This window comes from Stegodyphus dumicola, chromosome X2 (genome assembly GCF_044657685.1).
Source record: "Stegodyphus dumicola isolate Sdum_Otavi_A_Nest chromosome X2, ASM4465768v1".
Taxonomy (NCBI): domain Eukaryota; kingdom Metazoa; phylum Arthropoda; class Arachnida; order Araneae; family Eresidae; genus Stegodyphus; species Stegodyphus dumicola.
Window position 1 is genome coordinate 126,243,133 of NC_140781.1, and position 24,442 is coordinate 126,267,574.

Below are 24,442 nucleotides of genomic sequence, written 5' to 3' on the forward strand. Positions count from 1 at the left end.
CTTTTTATTGATTATTTAGACCAGCGGTTCTCAACCTTTTGACTAACGCGTACCATCTAAACAAAACTTTAGACCTTTAGTACCACCACTAGAAAATACTGCTACCACCACCACTCTTAAACAAAGCTCAGATCGCATAAATTTACAAGTGTTAGAGAAGAAAACTCGATCGGGATGTTGGGGTTTTAATTTTTGAATTTAAAAGTTAAAAATACTTTGCTGCCCTTGCGTACCACCTATTTTTCTCTTGCATACCACCAGCGGTACGCGTACCGTCGGTTGAGAACCCTTGATTTAGACCAATGATCTCAAACTTGCACCTTGCACGCGGGCCGAATCCTCAATAAAAAAATAACTAAAGGGCCAGATTTTTTTTTGTTGTAAAATGAAAATTGTTTATTAACAAAAAACTATTTAAACTAAATTTTGAATTTCGCTTGCTAAATATTTATCAGAACATACCTAAAAATAACAACAATAATGTAAAAAAAAAATTTAATTTATTTTTTATCTCAAAACTTAATGTTGGTATCTGCAAGAAATTTCTGTTGGTTGCATTTTGTAGTTCAAACTTATTTTGTAAACCCTGTTCCCAAATCACTTAGTAAGATGGAAAATATGCTGGAAAAAATTTAGAGATATTTTTTATTTATTCATTTAACACATTACCGTTCGGCAACATGTCCCATCTAGCTCCGCCCAGCAGCCACCGAGCGCTTACTGAAACTGGTAGTTCGGTTGGAGTTTTGAATCCGGCGAATAGGCTGGCTGCATGGGCGTTTTCGGGGATCTCCCCATGTGTAACAAGTATACGATCCAATTTCCTTTAGAAGGTTCTCCACGAAGGCATCTCTTACATTAGGCAGATAACCTTAGAGCGTTTTGCCGTAATTAAATAAACCAAACCAAACCAAACCCATCTAGCTCCAGCTTACTCTTTCATAAATGAATTCATTTGTATTAAATATAGTCCGTTCAGTAATTGTAAAGTAATTATTCTGACTTTTTAAAGTAACTAACTTTGATTTCTAGCATTTCTTTATCAAGGAGCGTTAAAGAAATACGAATACCTAAAATAATAAATACCATAATAATCTAAAATTAAATACAGACTATATAATTAGACTAAAAGAAACATCATCTACGTTCCCTGATAATGAAATGCCAAGCGATGGGCCCTAAAACATTTATTTGTAATTAACAAGTATTATCATGTTATTTTATGTATACAACGTATACTAGCATTATATACTATGCATGCTGAGGAACGTTTTCAGAAAGAACCTTCTACGGGTAATTTGTTCATATTCATGTACCATGTGGGAAAAACCCTGAAAACCCTAAACAGTCAGCCCATTTAATCACCGGAAACTGAGTCTTCTCATTTGTACAATTGTTTCCTTTCCAGAAATCTCTGGTAATTTTACTGCTTCTCAAGACATCGAAAATCGTTCTAAGGACACAGAAATACGACTTTATGCTCTCATCAATCTAAAAATTAGGTAATTTGTAGATGAAAACGTAGAATATTATGCTCCTTTCCTACAACTGTATAAATCTTCCTGTGAAAAAGGACGAAATTTAAATTTTTAAAAGAAGAAGAAAAATCTGTGAGGTATTTTCTTTCTCCTTATCTACTAGTGGATTCATGGTGTAACTGGAAGCACCTGCGGCTAGCGATCGGGAGTTTCGGAGTTTGAACCCCGGCGAAGGCATCATTGAATTTCGTTCTGCTTCAAAAATTTGTTTCCTGCTTCAAAATGTCTAATGAATGTACAAATGAAGGCCGAACTAAACTGTGATGGGCAATAATTTATCACCACCAGGAGTTGGAAATTAGGTCCCTTCCTTCCCAGTCGACACTCTAATGGGGGAGAATATAAAGTATTTTCTCCTTAATTACCGAGTGGTTTTGTGGTGTAAGCTGAAGTACGTACGGCTAACAATCGGAAAGTTTGGTATTTGTATCTGGGCATAGGCGTTACTGATTTTTTACTTTTTTTTGTTTTTTTTTAAAAAAAAAACCTAATGAATATACAACCATTTATTTTAAAATTCTAATTTTAGTTTGTAAAAAGTCTTTTCCTTGTGCAATTTATGATAACTATTTTATAATATAAAACGCTGATAATTTTTCAGACATAGTATTACTTGTTTCCTTCTGACTGATATTAGTTTTATGCAGACCTCAACGTTAACACTATTAACCGTCTTCAGTTTCAGTACTGAAATTGAAAAATTAGCAGCGATTCATTATTTTTCGAGCTGTGGAAGTAAAAAGTACAAAATATTAATATTTCACGTATTTCCCACTTTCTTTTTCATGCCTGTCGGTAAAAGCTTTCAAATCCCGCACTGAAACTTCATTTCGTACTGTAATATGCAATGTAATATTACGAATGTTTATAAGAAACACATTTCTTAAATATACATTATAAAACAGACACTGCTGAGAAGGAAATAATGAAATGAAAAACGGAGACTTACTGAAGAAGAAATTAATAACCCTCATAAATCGAAAAAAGAAAATTTACTCATTAACTTTTTGACAATAAAAGGAAAAGATCACCTATGCTTTTACAAAGCACGGAATAATTCAATTTCATCATGTTAAAAATAAGAGTGATTTACCTTTGATAATAGCGGAAAACATCCGAGAAAGAAAAAATAAAATGTTAAGCAATCCTTAGAAAACGCGATCAAGGTTTTTTGGGAAAGATTCCTTACAGAGAACCAACCCGTCCAAACCGGTATAGGGGTTAGCAATGTTGGCTGCCGTATTATCAGGTTCGAATTCCATTGAAGGCATGAATGTTTGTAAATGTATACTGTCTGTGCGGCATGGGAGTACTTAAAATATTAACAAGCCGAAAGTCCACTGAAGTAGTTTGGTGGTAATGGAATACAAGTAGGAGACTCTTGGATCGATTCTTCCCGGGGATGTTCTTCATCAAAATTTGGGCGGCGCTACAAATTTACGACGGTTAGACTAAACGTGTATGACCAATGGGAAAACTCTGGTATACCGACACACTACTTACCTGTTCCTGTTCCAGGAACCAAACTTAGGACAAAGTACGATCGTTTTGCGGTTTTAACTACTCGCAGGTAATTTGCAGTAAGCAGTTAAATAATGTGTTATTAATATTACTATTATTATTTTCACACGGAAGCAAGTTATGTTAAAAATCAGTTCCATTCAGGTAGTAACTAAAATAAATACGTTAATATGTAAAATTTTAAAAAAAATGTATGTAAACAATTTTTGTAAATAATTCCTATTAAAAATGTGTGCAAGTAATTTTTGTAAATAATCCGTATTTAAATAATGGATGTAAATAATTTTTCCTGCCGATATTAGCAGACACACGCAGTTTATGTAAGCTTAAGGTAAGTTTGTTATTCTTCCCCACAATTTTTCTAATTATAGTAATAAGTCTTGTTAAATTCGTTAAGTCTCTATGTTAATTCCAAACACTTAAATAAATATTTTGATCCCAGAAATCCAGTAAAAGTGATTGAAGGGACTCATACCGACAGAGAGTTTAGAGCAATAAGCGGAATTAAAATTACATTGTGTTTAGGGTCGCTTATCCATAAAAATAATCCCATAAGAATGTAAATAATAGCTCCTATTTTGTACATGTTTGGTGTTCAATGGAAAGCCTGTAAAACAGAAACATGGGGTCTCTGATAATTATAAAAGAAACAAGGTAAGAATATATATGTGTAACAGGCCCAAAATGCAATTTGGTAGCGCATTTTAAATTACCTTTGAAAGCGATTTAAAAAAACGGCATAACGACTTTAGATGTACGAGCTTGAACTTTTGCATTTGTTCTATTATAACGACAATTAATCGTCTAAATGCTATATTTTAAGGTATAACTAAGTAAATATATTTTCTTTTAAGGTGAAGTTAAGAAACAATCTCTTAAATGCGAGATGTCGCATATACCGTATTTCCTAGCGTATTCTCCCTCCCTAACATTTTAGAGCTAGATTCTGAAAACTAAAACTATTCGCATAATTTTCCCCTTCCTCTATTGTAGATAGTTTTTCCTTCTGAGAGCAAGTTTATTGGAAAACTGTATTCCCTTGATTATTTTTATTCAGTGTATTCAATTTGTGCTTGTGTTTTTGTATTAGCGTTTCATCCATTTTATTTTCCCTTACATTTATTATTTGAAACGTATTTTGCGCAGATTCTTTGTTAAGCTATTCGAACCTGTCAGGTGTTCTCACACTTAAGAAACCTTCCCAACATGGGATTTCTGATTAATTCTATTATAAATGTTCCAGCTCGGTGTAGCCTTAAGTACTACTGTGTTTGATCATTCATTGTTCCCACCCTTCAACTTTGTTCCTTTGATGTCTCTGTTGGGAAGTGAGGTTACGAATCCTTCATGTGAGGTGCCCTGGGGATTTACAAGTTAAGCAAGCCGCTCAATGCATAGCGCTCTGAGTGGTATGTCCAGCTCAATTACGTCAGATATTATAATGTTAATATTACAGTATATTCTTATTGGAATGTGAGTTTCTTTCAAAGAAATGATAATGTGATAGTTATTAATAGTTTATTCATGACTACTTTTCATTTGTTATATTTAGTGTGCGCACGTTCTTTGGAAATTAAATTACTCTCATATTCTTCTCGCGACTTTTGTATAATGAAATAAGCTAATAAAGGGGGCATACTCGAGGATATACGGTAAATACAAACATGGCCTTCAAAAAGGCATTTCAACGAAGGAAAACATTAAAATAGAATGGTAAGAAATATTGTAAAGAACAAAAGTCATTCGTCCCATTTGCAGTCATTATGTAACAGCTAGCTCATATATCTGGTTATTTGGAGCTTCCGAGTGGTGACTCTCTACTAGAGCATTAAAAATGTTAAAAGATTCCTCGCTCCCAAATTACTCTGTTTACAGCAATATTAATATTTATGTTAAAAAAGGCTTAATGTTAAGTGCCGAAGAAAAGAAATTATTGACTCTCAGTGTATACAAATTCGGACATTTGGAAATTTGTTTACCATATTTTGTTAAATGCATTCAATTCCCTTCGTCCCCCTCCTCCGGAAAAAAATAAGAAAACTTAGGACTTCTAACGTTCTTACGACCTCTGCCTTGTAATTTGTTCGAAAATTTACTTTACAATGAAATTTGAAGAAAGTCTTTGGAACCTTATCTCATTTGCGACTGATTCTTAAAAATATTTGGAAAACCACTCATACAATTGGAAAAGCAAGCTTTTTTCACCGCTTAAAGTTTCTCAAAAAACTTTGCCACTCATAATTTTCTTGCAATAGATGTTTTCCAGTTTTTTTAACATTGTTTAAGACTGCGTATTATGTCTGTAAGAACTTGCTTTTTTGAGACTATAATCCTCCAGTTTCAAGAAGAAGTGATGGAGGATTCTAATATTCAATTCCGATAATTCTTTTATGTCACATTTAAGTTGAGCTTCAGATATGATTTTTCAGTGTTAGACGCAAACTGCAAACTTTTCTTTTCAACCCCAGGAAAATGTTATTATGATCACATTTCAGATCAAATTTCACACAAACAGCTTGCTTAAAACATAAAATACAAATATATAATTGAAATTGTTAACTACACAATTTACAGAGCAATTAAATAAGCGAAACAGAAAATAAAAATATGAGGATAGTATTCATTCTGATTTCTTCTGAAATTCTACTGCAATAAATAAAATGAAATTGTAAAAATTACAGATATTTAAAGCTATAAAATGATTCCATAGCTTTCATTGATTATTTTAATCCATTCTATCACTGCAATATATACGAAGATATTAAACAACTTGAAATATAGACCCTCTTTTTGGTTGACTCGGATTTCTAGCAAAAGGGGTTCGAAAAATAAGGTCCTGTAGTTCAAAGTAAATAAAAACCAGAGGTCTCCTATACCAGGGGCTTCGGTATATTTTTCGGAAATGGGCGTCAGGAACAAACATACATTTACTACGACCTCTGAAATGAACTAAGCCTTTTCAGCTGAAATAAACGCCTAGCAATGGCTGAAGTTTTACCAATCATTAAGCTGTTTATTTCGGATATTGTCCCCAACCAAAGTGCTCTTATTCAAAACTAGAATGGCCCTTCTTCATGGTTTCAGATTTAGTTTAAGTATTTTTCCTCGTGAAGAGTCCTTTTGTACTTGAAATAAAATCCATTAGCTATTATACGACTGCTTAATGGATTTTTCATCTATGGCTTCAATTTCATGCATATTCAAGTTGTTCAGGCAAAGTGCACATAACTCGCTGTCAGATTTTGTTTCAAGTGGAAAATGAAGCTGAAAACAAGCCCTCTTGCTCTACATTACCAAAGTTGTTGACTTTATCTCCTAATAGCTTCTAAAATTTCAAAGAGCTTCTTTCATACGATTCATTTGCTTTTCTTTAGGAACGTGTTCCGGATGAAGTCTTTGTCAGTTATCCATTTTAAAGTCTATATTACCACGAAGCAATCTTATACTACCGAGTTAAGTTTTCATACACACGAAAAAGAAGCTGATTCGTAAACAGAAAAGAAGAAATTACAGAAAACTGAATTAGTCTAATCGATGAAAACTAGGATTTTTATGCAAAATCTTTTAAAATACCGAGTTTTGGATAACAAGTGAAAACTTTCTTTATGATTATTTCTGTATTCTTTAGTACCTTGCGGAATAATTTAATTTATGTGACAGATCATTTTAATAAGTGCAAAACAGGAATAAAATAGCAGTTGCTTTCAAAGGTGTATTTATATATTCTATAACATTTATCACGATGAATTAGCAAATGAATAAATTATAATAAATGACCTCCAGTATGTATTGTTTGTATAGAAAGTGTAAGTAGGAAATTCATGAATTTGGCGGATTATGCCTTCAAAGCTAACACGTCCATTATATTTCACAAACGTGAAAGTTATTTTTAATACCTTTGATCTCAAGTACATAAAAAGCAGAAAATAATATAAGCACAAAAACTAAAATTAACTTTACATTCAGATTTCACATTAAATATTAATTAAGTAAAACAATTTTGAAATGCTTGGGAATCGACTTGCAGTTAAATAGGTATTATCGAAGTACACTAGGAGCTGATTTAATACTAAGCAAGTACGTATTCTTCAAACTTTCCTCTAACGATAAAGAAAAAAAGATATGCCCGAGTTTATTCCTGTTAAATAGAAATTTTATAAGGCAAAGAAAAAGACTCCGCAGCTGGATTTTTCTTTGTTTTATTACCATCCTCATGTTTTAACGATGCTATTTATATAAAAAAGCTAATTTATTTTTTTACAAGTAGTTTTTGCTTGTTCATGTTGCATTTTTTCGCATTATCATTTGAATTGTTTCGTGAGATCCAGCTTTTGTGCATTCAGTTTATTTTCTCTAAAACTGAACGTTTATTTTTCGCTGAAGCATTAAATTCTGGTTTGTTTTGGAATAATACATATTCGGGTGAATAAATAACTGCGGGACCCGCATTATTTTTGCAAGACAAAAGAAGAATTTTAAATCCTTTTTTATTCGTTTTATTGCTTACTGTAGCAGTGATAATAAGTGCAACAAAATATACAGTTTACATTTGTGGGATGATCTTAGTTATATCCTAAAGAGCCCAACGGAAATTGAAAATATTGTTAATATCTGATGCATTTAAATCTATTCAAAAGCAAAACATCGTCAGTCTTAAACCTTTATCTAAACTCGCTTAACGCACAGTTTATTTTATAATAAAGTGTTGAAACTGGGTTTAAGATATTGGATACTAGAGTAAAATTGAGAATAGAGTACTCACCTTTAATTAGAATAGAGCTTTTATGAGTACTCACCTTTAACACTGGATTCATAGATAGCCTGAGGAATTTGTGAAGCACTGAAGTTAACTGATAAGCTGTGAGACGCTCAACTCGTTAATGTTGTCAATTTATTTCTTTTCTATGAGGCTGGAGAACAGCTGTAAGAAAATACAGCAGTGTCATAATTTACTGAGTGCTCTTGGGCTCAACATTTTAATCACATATCATTAAGCAAATAACACTCAATAGCATTTTCTCATAGCATTTCTATTACTAGCGCATAACAGCGTTTCTGTCGACTAGCCTCGGGAAAAGTACAAAATTGGATTTCTACTGGCTTAACATTGACATAAACTTCTAAACACCGCTAGTCGAAAAAAGTATTGGCATTGCTTATAATTGATCATATTAACTAATAAAGGAAATGCTTGAAAGATTTAGCTGGATATAACAAACATAGGAAGTAATAAGTACACAAATGTAGTGAAATTTTCATTTTAATGTGTCTTTTATTCAAAATATTGAATAAAAACATAAATTTGCATGTCAAAAAAGTATTGGCAAAGTTCTAACTGCTATGCAAATTTTATTGTTAAGGTCACGTGTTTAGACTGATAAGAAACCCTCTTAGTATAAAGTCTGCAGTGCATTTTTAAAATGTTATTTTGCTAATACTGTGATAAAATGGTTTCGAAGTCGAAAGGGTTGGACGTTAATGTTAAAAACATGATTATTTAGCTCCGAAATGAGGGCTCTAACGTATCGCGCTATAGGAATACATCTGAACATAAGTTTATTTACTGTTAGAAGTGTTGTAAAAAAGTTCAACGAGACAGGATCGACGGAAAATAAGATTAGAAGTGGACGGCCTAAAATGTTTTCTGCAAGGGAAAACGTGGCATTTTCAAAGAAGTTAACAGAAACCCTAAAATAAGTGCACCCCGGTTAGCCAAAGATGTTGCTAAAACTTCGCATAAAACGTTTAGTGTATAGACTGTATGGAATGTTTTACGTGAAAGAAGTTATTATGGAAGGCCAACTAGAAAGAGACCTTTCATTTCAGAAATAAACAGGAGAAAGAGATTAGATTTTGCAAAATCTCATATAAATTTAGCAGACCAGTTTTAGAACAGAGTTATTTTCCCCGACGAATCGAAGATTAACATTTTCGGAAGAGATGGATCCACAGTATGTATGGAGTATAATGGCTTCAGAGTATGCTTGGAGAAAGCCAAGCTCCGAAATGGAAAAACATTCAACACCGACTGTGAAATATGGCTGAGAGAGCGCCGTAGTTTGGGGCTGTATGGCAGTCCCCCCACAGCCCCCCTAAACAGAGATGGTAATATGTGTTTCATTGGTGGTATTATGACAGCATGTACGTACATTGACGTATTGCGCCATAACTTGAAATTCAGTGCTCCAACTCTTAGCTTAGGAACATCATTTGTGTTTCAACATGGCAATGACCCTAAGCATACAGCGAACCTCACCTGGGAGTAGTTACTTTATAACGCTCCTTGCCAGTTAAAGACACCGCGTGAATCACCTGACATAAATCCAATTAAAAATTTATGAAAATTTATTGAGCCTAGAAGTCAGGAAATATAAAATTTCGTGTACTTAAGCTTATACTCCTGCAAGAATGGCACCAAATTGCCAGTATAGTACAACCAAGATTTTTCCCAATATTACAATGGTTTTTTCTATGAGAAATAGATTTAAAAAAAGCTGTTATAAATGCAAATAATATGAATACAAAGTATTAAATTTTGTTCCCACATTTTTGCTGTATGATCTTGCCAATTCTTTTTTGACATACAAATTTACGTTTTTGTTGTATATTTTGTGTAAAAAGTATATTAAAAATGAAACTGTCATTAGTTTTGTATGTTTATTACCTCCTGCGTTCTTTATGTCCAGCTAAAAGTGTCAAGTATTTCCTTCATTAGCTAATATGATAAATTATAGGCAACTGCCAATATTTTTTTACCCTCTGTAGAATGGAGACAACCTATGGGAATGAAGCTTAGGAATGCTGAGATTTTAATGCATATCACCTTTAACATAAACGCCATGTATGAGCATATAACATGATATATTACACTTCCCCAAATAAATAAATAAATAGTGTTTCTTGGCTAAGTGAAATTAAACGAGTAAAATGATTTAAAATCGTAGAGTTTCTAATAATTGAAGTGGTTGTAAAAAGCAAACTACTATACTAGTTTGCAATCAAGAATTTTCATTTCCAAGAACGGGTACCTAAGTTTAATCTCTGCACTAATTTCCCATCTCGATGAGTGAGATCAATCTTTATAGTTTTTATTGTTTTAAGAAAGCATATTTATCATCATTTAATTAGTATAAACCTAGTGAACAAAATAGATGAATCAGCTTTCATTATGCTGTGGAATCTAGACCTCCATATATATACTATTTATTACCTCACCAGAAAAAATGAATAATGTAGGAGACGTTTTTCTCCTACATTACTCAATAAATGCAATAAATATTGCAATAAAATATTTCTAGCAATAAATGTTGTATGCTGTACTCAGAAAATACAATGTTATCCAAAAGTGTTTTCGCATATCATGTTTATTATCGTTACATCTGATTTTGTTAGCGCTCTAACGAAAACAATTTTTCAACCAGTTCACGAGAAGAAAAATGACGGTTAATTCGTTTTTGATTACGTAAAAAATACAGTGTCTCGGATATAATGTTTGGATTACCTTAGCGAGACAACTTTGCTTGACATCCACATTGGCATATTAACAATCCTTCAATCTGATATCGTATATGTACGAATAGAATAGCCCCTAAACGCCACAGATGAAAAGCGAGAAGACTGTAAAATCAAATAAGTGGGTTATTCATTGTATTAGTTTGTTGACACAGCCCTGAAATTCGAAATCCATTCTACGGAGAGGAAGTTATCACATTTCAAGCATATCTCCACAAAGCAAAGTTTTTCTAACTTTACCGAAACTTTTTTTAATCTTTCCTTTTTAAATTTTGTTCCATTTTTACGGAACCAACTTTCCTGATATTTTTTGCGCATTGTAAGTAGGTTTTTATTTTAGAGACGACATAAGCTTGCTCAAGAATTTTCATCATATAAAATTGTCAACTAAGCAAATTCCAGTTAATAGCACATATTCTGAAAAATCCAAAATAGTTTTAGAGTATAAGAATAACTAGCATATGGGCTCAAAAATTCTCTCCTCTTGTTTTGTCTGATTTACAGTGTATAAATAACGAGACATAAAGTTGTCAGTTCTTCTTCTTCTTGAGACAGTGTTTTAATGTTTAACAAATAAACTCCCTAATTTATTCTTAATATTTAGTTGAAAAAGAAACTGAATAAAAAAAAGGACAATGAAGAAAACTAATTTATCGAAAGCAAAACTACAAAACGAATTTCATTTTTTACGCAGCTTTTCAATATAATACCCCATCAGTGACTTCGTGGTTAATGCCGCTGAATACTGGCGTTTTAATCCGAGTTCAACCCTAACCTGGCTTCATGGGTGGTATTCGCAGCTTTTCTCATTTGTTACGACCCCCACCAACGACCGCTAAATATCGATAGTTTCTCCGGGTCTCAATCCCGATGAATGGACTCCTGCATGGTTTTTTTTTTCCCATGTAGTGACCCGGTTTCTCTTAAAATGTTTTTCACAAAGGCATCTTTCCCTAAAGCGGATAGCTATAACCTAATCCATGCATTAGATTAATACTAGCCAGTTTTCCTTACAAAGCTGTTTCCAAAGGCGTCCTTACCATCACTTAGATAGCTCTCGTGTGCTTCACCATATATAAATAGCTTAACTTAAAGTAACCTTCGGTTAAATGGGTTTGCAGTCATAAGGCATTGTAGCTTAAAGGGTAAAAGTCCTTAAATCCGTACACACCTGTACAAGAGGAATTAAGCCGTAGCAAATCAGAAAAGGTAAAGTTGCGCATGCATAAATGTGCAGCTGACTCAGAAAAACCATCGACCGAATGCCAGTTTGTCTTTGCTTCGCTCTGATTGGTCGTTTCTTGTACTAAGTTTGCATAACGTCAAAATGTTAGAGCAATAATATAAAATATTTAAACCAGTTTTTATGAAGTAGCCAAGTATGGTTGCCAACAACGAAGCTCTGCTTATGCCTCTTATGACCGTAAAATCTTTGTTTGAAAGCCTTGGATACGTGTTTCTCAAACTATTTTATTTCCAAACTATTAACACGGTGTTCCGTAAACAATCACTAAGTGTTCTACGAAAAGTTATGAGACTGAGGTTAGAGAACAACAAAACGGTGTCTGCTTTTATGTATTTAATACATTAATATAAAATATTTAAACCAGTTTTTATGAAGTAGTCAAGTATGGTTGCTAACAACGAAGCTCTGCTTATGCCTCTTATGACCGTAAAATCTTTGTTTGAAAGCCTTGGATACGTGTTTCTCAAACTAATTTATTTCCAAACTATTAACATGGTGTTCCGTAAACAATCACTAAGTGTTTCTACGAAAAGTTATGAGACTGAGGTTAGAGAACAACAAAACGGTGTCTGCTTTTATGTATTTAATACAATTTAAAACATCTCTTAAAATAATGTTAAAGAGACAACATATAAAACAAAGTGGTTTAAAACGCTCGCGCAATACATTTAGTAATGTGACGCAATAATAAATTTAGTAATGTGTTGCGCGCAATAAATTTAGTAATAAAAACATCTGATGCCTGACGTTACTGATGAAATGCATGCAGAATGCAGGTTAATACTTCTGTTCAGCACTTAGAAGTAAAGTGTTTCAGTTGACTTTCAGAATTTTAAAAGTGTTAGTTTTCTCTGGAGTTTTTTCCTTTTGAAATTTGACGTATTTGCTCAAGACATGTATTTGCTCACGACAAATTTTTGCATTGCGCTGCAACAAAATTCAAACAGAGAAGCATACTTGATGCTGCATCTGATATCAAAATTCAGGTTTCCAACATTGTGTCTGACATGAGAATAATTTGTAATTCAAAAACTCAAATACATCTTTGAAACTAAAAATTTAAAACTAAAAATAAGTCTTTGAAACTAAAAATTTTAAAATATTTTATTGGTGTTTTTCTCATTTAATTATGTTTATATATATATGTAATAATAAAATTCCATAGTCAAGAATACACTTAAAATTCTAGCTATGTTCTTTATTCAATAATTTATTTAGAGGAGATCTTAATTTAGCATAATTAGGGGTATGAATCTGTGATAAACATTTACACTGCCTAACACTCTTTGTAGTTCTTTTACATTACTTGGATATTTCAAATTTTTAATACTTTCAATATTTTGGTTATCTGGGGTAACTTTACCCTTTCTAATTTCATAACCTAGAAAATTGATTTTATCTTTGGCAAAGACACATTTACTCTGGTTCAATTTAATACATTCTTGAATAAATATTTCAAATAATTCACTCAAATGCTCTAGATGTTGTTCTTTGGAAGAAGAGTAAACAATTATGTCCTCAAAATAACTACAAGCAAATTGAATTTTATTTTTAGTGAGGATGCGTTTAATAACTCTGTTAAAGATAGCCGGTGCATTTTTGAAGCCAAAAGGGATTCTTAGCCATTCATACAGTCCAAAATTTGTAATAAAAGCCAATTTTTCAGTGTCATCAGGGTGAATAGGAATGTGCCAAAACCCTGATCTTAAATCTATTGTAGAAAAAACATTTGCATTACTTAATTTGTCTAACAAAATGTCTATCCGGGGCAGGGGATGAGCATCAGTCTTTGCTAAAGCATTCAACTTACGATAATCAATACACATTCTGGTTTTTTTTGCCCTCATCACGTTTTAATACTAAAGTTACTGGGGATGCATAAGGACTACTACTTTCTTTAATAATTCCATTTTTTAATAATTGATCAATTTGTCGTCTAATTTCTTCTTCTTCCTTAGGGAAAGTTCGATAAGTTCTTAAAGTGACAGGCAAATCAGAAGTCAAGTTAATTCGTTGTGGTTCAATGTTAATTTTACCTACTTCATAATTATTTTTGGAAAACACATTCTTATATTTATTTAACAATTTAATTAATTCAGGGTTTTCTTCCTCCACACTCTCTGAATCTGTTGTTATTTCACTACTTTGTTTTTTTCACATCACTTTTTTGACTTTTTAGTTTTACATTACTTTCATTATTTACATTAACCCTTGTTACCTTAGACATCTTATCATTAAACTTCATAATATTAGACTTATTACCTTCATTAACTATTATACCTTTAGACACATTATTTTCATTAAATATATTATTTTCATCAACACTTATTACCTCAGAGATGCTACTTCTAGGTTTTGTCTTAACCGATGGCATTACATTACTGTTTTCTTCAAGTACTTGATCAAGTTGTACATGCAAAGAAACTCTGTTATTTACACTCACAGAATTTGAAATGTTTTCATTTCTTTGAGTTATCACTAAATTACTACAATCAATTTTTAATTCAAATAATTTACATTCATTTAAACCCAAAAGAACATAATCTAAATTAGTATCTAACACTAACAAGTTAATTAGTTTAATAATATTTCCAATTTTCATTTGTAATCTACACATTTTATCAATAGAAAAATTTCCTTTAGTTTGCCTAATTTTAATACCTTTTACCTTTTGAATTTTTAACTGTAAATTGTTTGCAGATTTTTCTGAGATGATAGACAATGTCGCGCCAGTGTCCACGACACAGTCGACTGATCTGCCATGGGATAAAACTCCCTTAATTCTTAGTTGTCAAATTCCCGAAGAATCAGACCCCGAATTTTTGTTTTCCACATTAGAATTAGTTTCAGTTTCGTTGTTCTCATTTCGGAATGGGCAGATTTGAGCCCAGTGATAACAATTTGGTATCCCTTTTTTGGTTCATATTCTACAAGGTGATGGGACTATACCGTCAAAATTACTATTAGTATGGTGACTTACAACTTTCTTTCCGTTGTTGATATTGCTGTTAGATTTATTTCCAATTTGTTGAAAACTGCGAGATTTGTAATTAGATGCATTGGGTCGATTATCAACAAACTGACGATTATTATTTCGAAAATTAGCTTGTTTGAATTGTTGACTATTCCTATCTCTGTTATAATTTTGTGAATTTTCATCTTTATATTCATGAATTTGTCGAAGTTTGTGGGCTTGTTCTAGCCAAGTTATCCGATCAGCAGGACTTTGAACAATCATCAAAGACTTTAAGTTCGTTGGCAAACCATCTGTCAAACCTTCTAAAATAATTTATTTATCCAAATTAAGCCGCTTACCCATTTCAAGTTTCTTTCGAAAGTAATTTGTGATGTCTTCTCTGACGTTATATTTTAAATTAGCGAAGTCGTCGAAAGTAGTTAAGGTGGGATCGATAAAGTCTTCTTTTAATATTTGTTCAAATTCTGAATAAGTTTTTAGAGCATGGCAATTTTTAATATAGAGCCAGAGGGCTTTTCCCTTAATGTAACGAGAAATATTTTGAAGTTTCCAATTTTCATCCTTATTTTGGCAGACTTTGTTAAAATAAGCTAACCAAGAAATTATGTCACTGTCCTTAAAATCTTCAAATGGAATAATATTTAAATCTATTGTATCTTGATTCACGTTCAGTGAATCGTCAAGATTAACGGGTTCCTGATTTGTCGACACTGTAACTGAAACTTTAAAATTTTCTTGAGAACAAAAATGTGCACTTTTCTCAAAATTATTTTTACAAAATTATTTAATAGTTAATTTTTTTAAACCAAAAACTCTTCAGATTATTATCAACGCTTCATAGAATAATAGTAACTTAAATAAAAATTTTGTATTCTCAAATTTTATGATACACACATTTCAGGATAATATCAAATCTTACTTAGAATACTATTAATTAGAATAAGACTTGAAATATAAATAAACTCGTAATTACTTTACCATAATATATTTAAAACAAACCATTGTCGTAGCAACTTAGTTCACACACTGAGAAAAAATAATTTCTTAAAATATGTTCTTACTTGGCTGTTGAGTACACTGTTTTATCTTACTCGTTTGTGTGCTGTTAAAAAAAACACAGCATAAATGATTGAAATTCTTCAGCTTCTTTCCAGCAGACGATATCCAAATCATGCGGTTCTACGCATTTATGAGACGCGCTCAAAATGCGACAACAAAGCTGTATCACAATTCACAATTCGTCAAGAGAAAAAAAAAAAAAAAAAAAAAAAAAAAAAAAAAAACAGCATAAATAATCATGCGGTTCTAACTATGAGACGTGCTCAAAATTTTAAGACAAAGCTGTATCACAATCCACAATTCTTCAGTTGTAAAAAACAGACACAACTTGCACTTAAAAAAGTTCTTTCTCTTCCATTGGATCTTTGGGTACACCCATCCTGCCGACTCCTTGTGATGTACCAGCTTTTGTCAGGAATAAACAGATTGTTGAAGAATCATAAATGTATTCGTAGCTTAAATTATCAGACGATAAGTTTATAAAACAGGATCCATTTATTATTATTCAGGAGAAATAGCAGTTACAAAATCAGATATCCGGAGTAAATAAAAAGAATTACTAATAACTTTTTGTATGAAGTTTACTGCATCGTGACATTTAAGAAAAAGACCCCCGATATTCTTTTGCGAGTCCTTTTATAGCCTCTGGAAAGGCGGAGCTTCAAAGAAATGATGTCAGCCTCGTCAGCCAATCCAGTTCGCTTTAAATATTTCCAGAACATTCTATAACTGTACGTGTAGAAAAGGCGGGAAAAACAACTTGACTACGGGGCTGTGGATTTAATTCCACGTACTTTCAAATAAGACACCGTCGCCATTAAAAAATGAAAAGAACATACAGTTAGAATTTTAAGTGTATTCTTGACTATGGAATTTTATTATTACATATATATATATATTGGAAAAACTAAAAATTGTATAAGGTATTTCCTCCCTCCGTTCAGCATGCCTTCATGGTGTAACCACCCGGCACGTATTCAAGAGGTCCAGGACCCGGAGACGACATTGCACATTTTTCACATCTCCTGTTTCACCTAAAGGTAACCATAAAAGCCAATCATGTAGCTAGACCGTCTACCTCGGACAGAATCCAGGTCGAACTCCCAGTAGTTAAGGGTCTAACTACTTGGATACTGGTGATGCTTTTAAAGTATTAAATGTAAAATATTATGGGAAGAAAAAATTAATATGATTTAATTAAGAGTTTGGAGATTTGAGCCAAAATGCATGTAAAACCCATTTTCCCCCTTTCTCTCTCGCCCTCTCCCTTTTTTTCATCATATGTGGCCGTCTACAAATTTAAATACCTCTTTTTTAAAAAAATTAATGTATTTCCTTGATGATAATTAGCAGACCCCTCATTATGATTTCCTTTGGTTTATTGCCAAAAAAGATCCTGTGTGATCATTGATTTTTGCAATAAAACACACACCTAAACTTATCGCGTGCTGTTCCGGTACATTGCTTATGCTTAGCAATCTCTTAAATCAAGGCAGAAATTAAAAGTAACTAAATGAGATAAATTAAAACAATTCGAGTTTCAAATTTTGTACAACTTCAATTCTCCGACTGTTGCTTTGTAGCAGTGTTTCCTGGGATTGCTAAGAATGCCTTTATCTAAATAATTTCATCCGAAACCATGTTCGCTTATTCTATCAAAATACTATGAAATACTTTTAGAGAAAGGGAGCATAAAGTACAAAACACTAAAACAATCGACAACTTCGAGATGAGACTAGTCCACTTCTTTTAAAAACATCCAAGACACTAGCTAGATTTAACAGCTAAGTAAAAAAAAAAGTATTAACGAAATTTATTAAAGATTTTGATTTTAGAATTGATTTCGTCAACGTTTGCTTATTAATTCAGAGGGAAAACCTCTTAAAGGTGTTTGAAAACGTCCGCAAATTGTTAAATCTGAGTCTCCATCGCGAACTAATAACGTACAACATAACATCGAACTAAATTAATTTAGAAACAATGCAGAGTAAAGGGAAACGAGACCTTCATTAATTTCAGGAACGCGAGAAGCCTTCATTACAGTCTTAATGAGGATCAGCTATACAAACCCGTGTTATGTATTGACGAGGCTAATCTTATTTGGGTACACATTTTAGTGGGAAGAGATAAAAAGGACGATTACCTAATTAGGAAAGTTAGGGTGCTAAAGAAGTAAGAACCTGTTTGAACACGGCCCCGTTTCATTAAAATCTTTTTAAAGATTTAAGGTGAGTGTGTGAATTTGGTTAATTGTCTATTGAAACTTGAAGTCCTATAGAGGATGAGTTTCTCTTTTAAATTTCCTGATTTTTTTAATTCTGATAATATTGAGCACACGCTTAGAATACTCACTTGAATTTAATACTTAGAAGCAAGAAAAGGCTTTCTACCCGGAATGTTAAATTGGTTTGAGGGAAAAAAACTAAAGATAATTTAAACCATTCTTCAAACCAAAAGCTTTCACAATTAGCTGCTGGATCTTTTCAAATAATCCAAAAAAAAAAAATGTTTAAAAACGTTTTTTTTTTAAATGTTTAAAGTCAAAGGAAAATCTTTTTGACAAAACGTTTCGCTTTGAGTATGTTTGACTTCGTTAGCTTTATTGTCTTATTCAGAACACGCTTACGCTTTGTTTCACCAAATGTGCGATCTGTGCGTGATTATTACAATCGCTTTGCTTGCTTGTGTTAGTGTCTCTCAATATTAACTTCTATACATTTACAATAAACTATTGTTAAACTTATATTTGTGTTTGGTACAAGAACTGCAGTTATTCGTTCCTGTTATTCTCCTATTTCGATTGAATTTCTTAGATGTTACTGACATAAAATACAATATTGTTATGAGCACTTTGTTTTACTGGACCTTATCTATGCTTCCTGTTAAATCCATAAAAGGTGTACGGGTGTCCATACGAAAAGTGAATTGTTTGTATTGTTTCACCATCACAGAAATTTAAGACATGTTTCCGCAAGAAGATAATTTACAAAATACTATGCATTTTGTTTAAATGTTTCATAGACTAAATGTCCTTCGTTTCTCTTTTAACATTCCATGTTACCCATTATTTAAATATGGTATCAAAAGTGCAGGTTATTTTTTCTTTCTCTTTTTATGTTTTCTTCTAAGACATAGTTATCGCATACTTTATTTTAATTAAGTAAGCAGTCAACAGTTTGTTCCGAGAATCGATCATTTCGGGTCTTGTAAAGAACACTTTGAAATGCTTAAAAATCAAAACCTCGCTCTGTACCTACAAAATACATATGTTACGGGGAAACACGGAAATCTGGAGAATGTCGACTCTCACCGGTGAATGTCAACATTCACATAGTCTCTTGGTGTATGTCCGAAATATCTTCCAAATACTCTTATTTCTGACTTACACCGGTCAATTTCGACATTCACCATGTACTAATGGTGAATGTTGAACATATAACAATATTATATTTTCTTCTCCGTAATTCAGTTGCGAATAAACGCACTTGAGACTTGAAATAAGAACTTAAGAATATGAGAGCCTAAAACACACAATACATTCAAAATGAGAAACGAAAATAATAGAAGTTAAAAACTTACTTAATTATACAGTACGTTCTAAATGAGAAAATAAAATAACAGTAATAAAAAACTTACTAAATTACGTGATTCAAATCTTATTTATTGCAACAACTTAAATTATTATGGCACTTTATGACCTCTCTTTTCGACTTTCACCAGAGCATATCTGTGATTATCGACATACACCGGTGAAGGTCCGAATATGCAAGAATGTAATGAAATATTCGGTCTTTCACCGACGTATTTGGTGAATGTTGATATTCTCCGGTGAAAGTCGACATTCTCCAATTTCGGTCTTTCACGGTAACATATACATATATTACTACCATAACTAACTATCTACAGTTGATTGAGCATATATTTTTATCGTTATGTGTTTCTGTACTCGGAACTAAACCTTAAAGCATTGAGCTGTACATGGTCGCCAAATTCGCCAATACCCAAACAAAACTTTTTTTTACGGCGGGCAGTAGCATTTTCAGGCTTTCGCCACTACAAAGGCCGTAAACAATGGTCATTTATTATGGAGGCACCTAACAGGCGGCCACCGTTACCTTCTATGAACGGACGGAGAATTTACATGCATGCCTTCTCCGGGATTCGAACCCCGGGCCTTTGGTATCGCATTAGGCTCCCCTAACCACTATTGTCTGGGCGGCTACCAAACAAAACAGCTCTTTCCGACGAACGGTTTCTTTATGGGAAGTTTCGTGCTTTTCTTCATAAATAATATATACACGAGGCAGTTTCAATTAAAAAGTTCTCCATGACGGGTACTTCTCTTTGATGGATACTGCAGAGTTCATCGCTGTAATGCTCCCCCTTCCCAAGAAAAAACGGTATTTTTTCGGCTTCTTTTACAGGCTAGCGATGGCTGTCTGCTTTCTCCAAAGTGCGATGTAAATAAATATCAGTTTCTAGAGAGAGCTTTGTTTACTTATTTTGGGAAGTGCCTTTTTATATCATGGAATTTATTTGAAACTAATAAGTGATATGATTGACATATATCTCTAATACGATTTGATATTTATAAAGTTGGCTGTTTCTAAACTGACAGTCGGAGATTTATAGCACTATATTTTCTAAACTGGAATACAAAAAGAAAACACATTTAATAAAAAGCTGTATGGTAAATGGTAAAAGGTCATTGCCCACTGCATCTTATTAGTGGCGAATAAAAATAAACGCACGTCATCTAAACTAGCTGATATAACGTCAGAAAATCATCAATGAAAACAATCTCTTTCGCCCTTCTGTGACATTCTATTTTTGCTTTTATGCCTTTGAAAAGCCAACTTCGAAACTCTGAAGTGCATTTCATCGTCACTTCGAATTATGTTTTTGTAACTGAAAATTACTTACGTACGGCGTGGGTCGACATTTTCACTCCATCGCGGACAAATATTATGGTAGTGGATTTTCGATGAAATAAAATGAAATGAAAAATTTAATTTAAGAAAGATATTAATAAATATATTAATTTAAATTTGAGAAAAATCCAGTTTAGACTTACGTTAATTTTACAGATAATATGCATTTCTTCGGCGACAGATCCTTCTTTCTTCTTTTTCAAAAAATAAAAATATTAGCTAGATATTTTGCAAGGATTTAGGTAGAATATTTTCGTTCGATTAAAACTTGACGTTTCGTGCTTGCTTCCTCGAAGTATATATTTGTTTTATAAAAATCCAGCTTCAAGCTCAAGATGTGCCCATTAGCAGCCAAGCGTAAAAGTCGCTGAACACTGGTAGATCGTCCAGGGTTTGAATCCTGGCGATCGCGCTGGCTGCTTGGGCGTTTCCATGGTTTTTCCTATGTGTAATGTGTATAGAGCCAGTTTTCCTTCGAGTGCTTTTCCATAATCAAACAAAACAATCAAGCTCAGAAAGAATCTTATGTAAATTTAAGTTTCAAACTACTTTATTTTCTTTACTCATTAATGTATTAATTTTGAAAACAATTAAAAACAATTCCTCCATAGTATGAAAAACATATGAGAAGGTTCTGAAATTGATTTTAAACTCAAGTATGTCAGTTTACGAAAGACATCCAGGCAATCTTTATAATGAACACAAATATCAGCTCCAGCAATTGCATGATATTAGTAATAGAAAAAAATATACTCAAATTAAGTTTAGAAGACGGTTAACAAAACTGATATTTGAAACCTTAGATTCAACGTTTGTTAGCCCTAGCATAGAAACCTATATTTCAGCCAGCATTATTATAATCGTTATGAAATTTTGACTTTTAAATTAACTAAAAAAATAATGAAGATTGTGTTAACACCTTCGGAAAGAGTTTATGTGAGTATTTATTTAATTCGTTTAAGTATTAGGAAATGAAGAAATTATTCTGTGTTATTTTGCAGAACATTTATTCGTTAAATAAGTAAAATATGATAATAAAGATATGACTGAAACCGAATTCACTAAGTATTAGCTAGATATTTGAATATATATTTCTCTATATTAGAATATATATTTCTCTCATAAGTATTTAAATTTTAGTAAGGGAATGTAGAGATATTAGGTATTTTTTGGAAGCAGGCAAGATGAAAAATTAGCAACCGCCTTCGTCGGTAATCGAACCGCTGACCTCTCAATTAGGCGCTGAGTGTGCCGACCACTACGAAGGCATGCGGCGGGATAAATACCATATATACTCCCCCCTTTTAAAGAGCGACTGGCGTTTTTAGCGGACCCATCCGCAAATTCTGGGTGAGGAGAATTATCATCCAACACCTTTTTAGTTCGGGCGCCAGTGTAGAGACATTAGGTACCTCGGACCTCTCAATTACGCCATGAGTGTGCTGACCACTATACTGAGAAGGCATGCCAAGAAGGCGGGAGAAATACCTTATAGGAAAAAGATATTACATAAAATATAGAAGCTGATGGTAGTTGTCACTCCTTTTATATTATTTAATTATTTTAATTTTGTTTATTTAAGCAAAAAACTCAGGCAAAATATTTCAGAGTAATTTGCTATTGGAAAACAGGGACTACGTTGATTCTTTCAAAATGCATAGAAGTTTTCCGTAAAAATAACTCTAAGTTAAGGTTGTATTTTGTCTAACTTAAAATTTTCAAATTGGTATTCTGCTGTAAAATCTGTTATTGAGAATTGAATATTATACTCTGAAGGTCTGCGTGTTTAATTCAAGTACATAAAATAGTCATTGCATTTCAAAAGCAGGCAATGCAATATTTCTTAAAACCGTCTTTTAACCTTTAAGGCTGTTTTAACATGTAATGTATTTTCCATTTTCTGCAGTTCGATATTTTGCATAAATATGCGTCCAATGCTCGTAATTTGTTGAAGAGAATAAAAACATTGTATATAAGCAAAGAATATTAGCACTAAATGTAGCTTCCCAAATTAACTATGCTATACTGTAGACACCAACAGACGTGATTACGCATGCATAAAGTTATGAATAATGGACAAGGATGTAATAGTAGACGAAGATAAATCACTTATCGCTTCTCAACAGGGCCTGTTGGAAATCTTCAAACACGAATGTATAATTTGAATTACTCAAAATCTAAACAACGTTTCACATTAATTTCGAAAAATACTTTCTTGATATTGTGTGCAGATAAGTGTTAGTTTCATTTTTCAATCGGCAGGCTTTTAACTGCGCAATAATTTTCTGTCAGGAATATTCGTGTTTTCTCTCATATTTGGCATTAGCATGTTTCCACTCCAGTAACAGCATATTATTAGCAACAGAGTAATGTTTAGCTGTTACTTAGTGTTTTACGTAACTGGAAGTTACACTGCTTATTGGAAATCTTGGAAATGTTATATGAATTCAGAAAATTTGTATTGTATGCTTATACAACTTTGGAGTAAATAAAGGAATGGGAGAAAATTATAAAATTATATTTCTTCTCTACAACTAAAAAAAGGCATTTGTGAAAATAAAATACAGAAATTATATTGCATTTTTCATATTTAGTATTCATTGAGTTTCTGGAATTTATAGAAGGGAAAAGCCTTTCTTAGTGACCATTTCGAAGAGTTATTCATAGTAATTGTATTCATAATTAAATTCATTTATACTAAGAAATTTGCTTATAATTTCATCCTAAATGTTTTCTTTTTCTTGCCAAAGTGCACAAGTTAGGTGTTTTTTCAACTACAACAGAAAAAGGATTTTTCTGATTTATCAGAACTGCAGACATTATTTTGAGTGCTCGTATGTGTTGATGCATTTGTCTTATACACAGAGAGCTTCCAATTTAGGCGTAGAAATAAATAACCAATTGAATCAGATATATGGAATCTCGTTTTGCTTCTTTGTAAACATATCACATTTTGCTAAGCACGATTTTCCCCTCACTCACTATCTTAAGAATTATTATATTTGCTTTATGTTGAAAAATGTAAGGCCATTTAACATCCCTGGGAAAAGTACGAGAAATATTTTAATTTCATGAAGTAGGAAACCTAATTAACATGGTAAATCCCATGACATAAATCTTAAAGCAAAGCGATAGCCTATGTAAAGCGCTTATTATCTGTAATTTTATATTTCAGAAGTTGGTAAAGTAACAGACGAGCATTTTGCATCCATATTTTTATTACTGTTTTATTACAGCATGTTGATAATTGTATGTTCTATGGGTTTCTTGGTTAGCACAGGATAGTCCTTCGAAAGATTTTCTTACATAAAATCGAAAGGGATTGTTTGTATATCCGCTTTCATATCATCTGTTTTTAATGAGCAGATCTCAGTTAAAATGAGGAAATATTCTTTTATGCAATTTTAAATTAAAGAAAGTGTAAGTACAGTTAGGGATGAATTAGCAAAGCATCGAACTAAAACGTTACAATGAGTATTCAAACTTTGAAGTGGAAGTTTTTCAGAAAAATCACACTGATGTTTGTGAAAAATGCAACACCATGAAGCAATTGTCGGAAATAAAATTCCGCATATTATTGATTGTGGTACAAATAAACTTTCAAATTTACAGGACATAAAAACAAAACAAACGTCGGAAATCAATACTTTGTGTGTCC

The 24,442-nt window shown here is 32.5% G+C and overlaps 1 protein-coding gene across 1 annotated transcript in view; it reads right to left on the reverse strand.

Moving 5' to 3' along the window:
• LOC118192663 (larval cuticle protein 16/17-like) overlaps positions 1 to 21,128 on the reverse strand; it is a 239,232-nt gene extending 218,104 nt beyond the window's left edge. The window contains exons 1-2 of the mRNA XM_085809030.1: positions 20,928 to 21,128; positions 7,856 to 7,980 (exon numbers count right to left, since the gene is read on the reverse strand). Of these exons, the coding sequence (XP_085665156.1) occupies positions 7,856 to 7,873 (18 nt within the window). The 5' untranslated portion in view covers positions 7,874 to 7,980; positions 20,928 to 21,128. The remainder of the gene's footprint in view (positions 1 to 7,855; positions 7,981 to 20,927) is intronic.
• Positions 21,129 to 24,442: the final 3,314 nt, after the last annotated feature.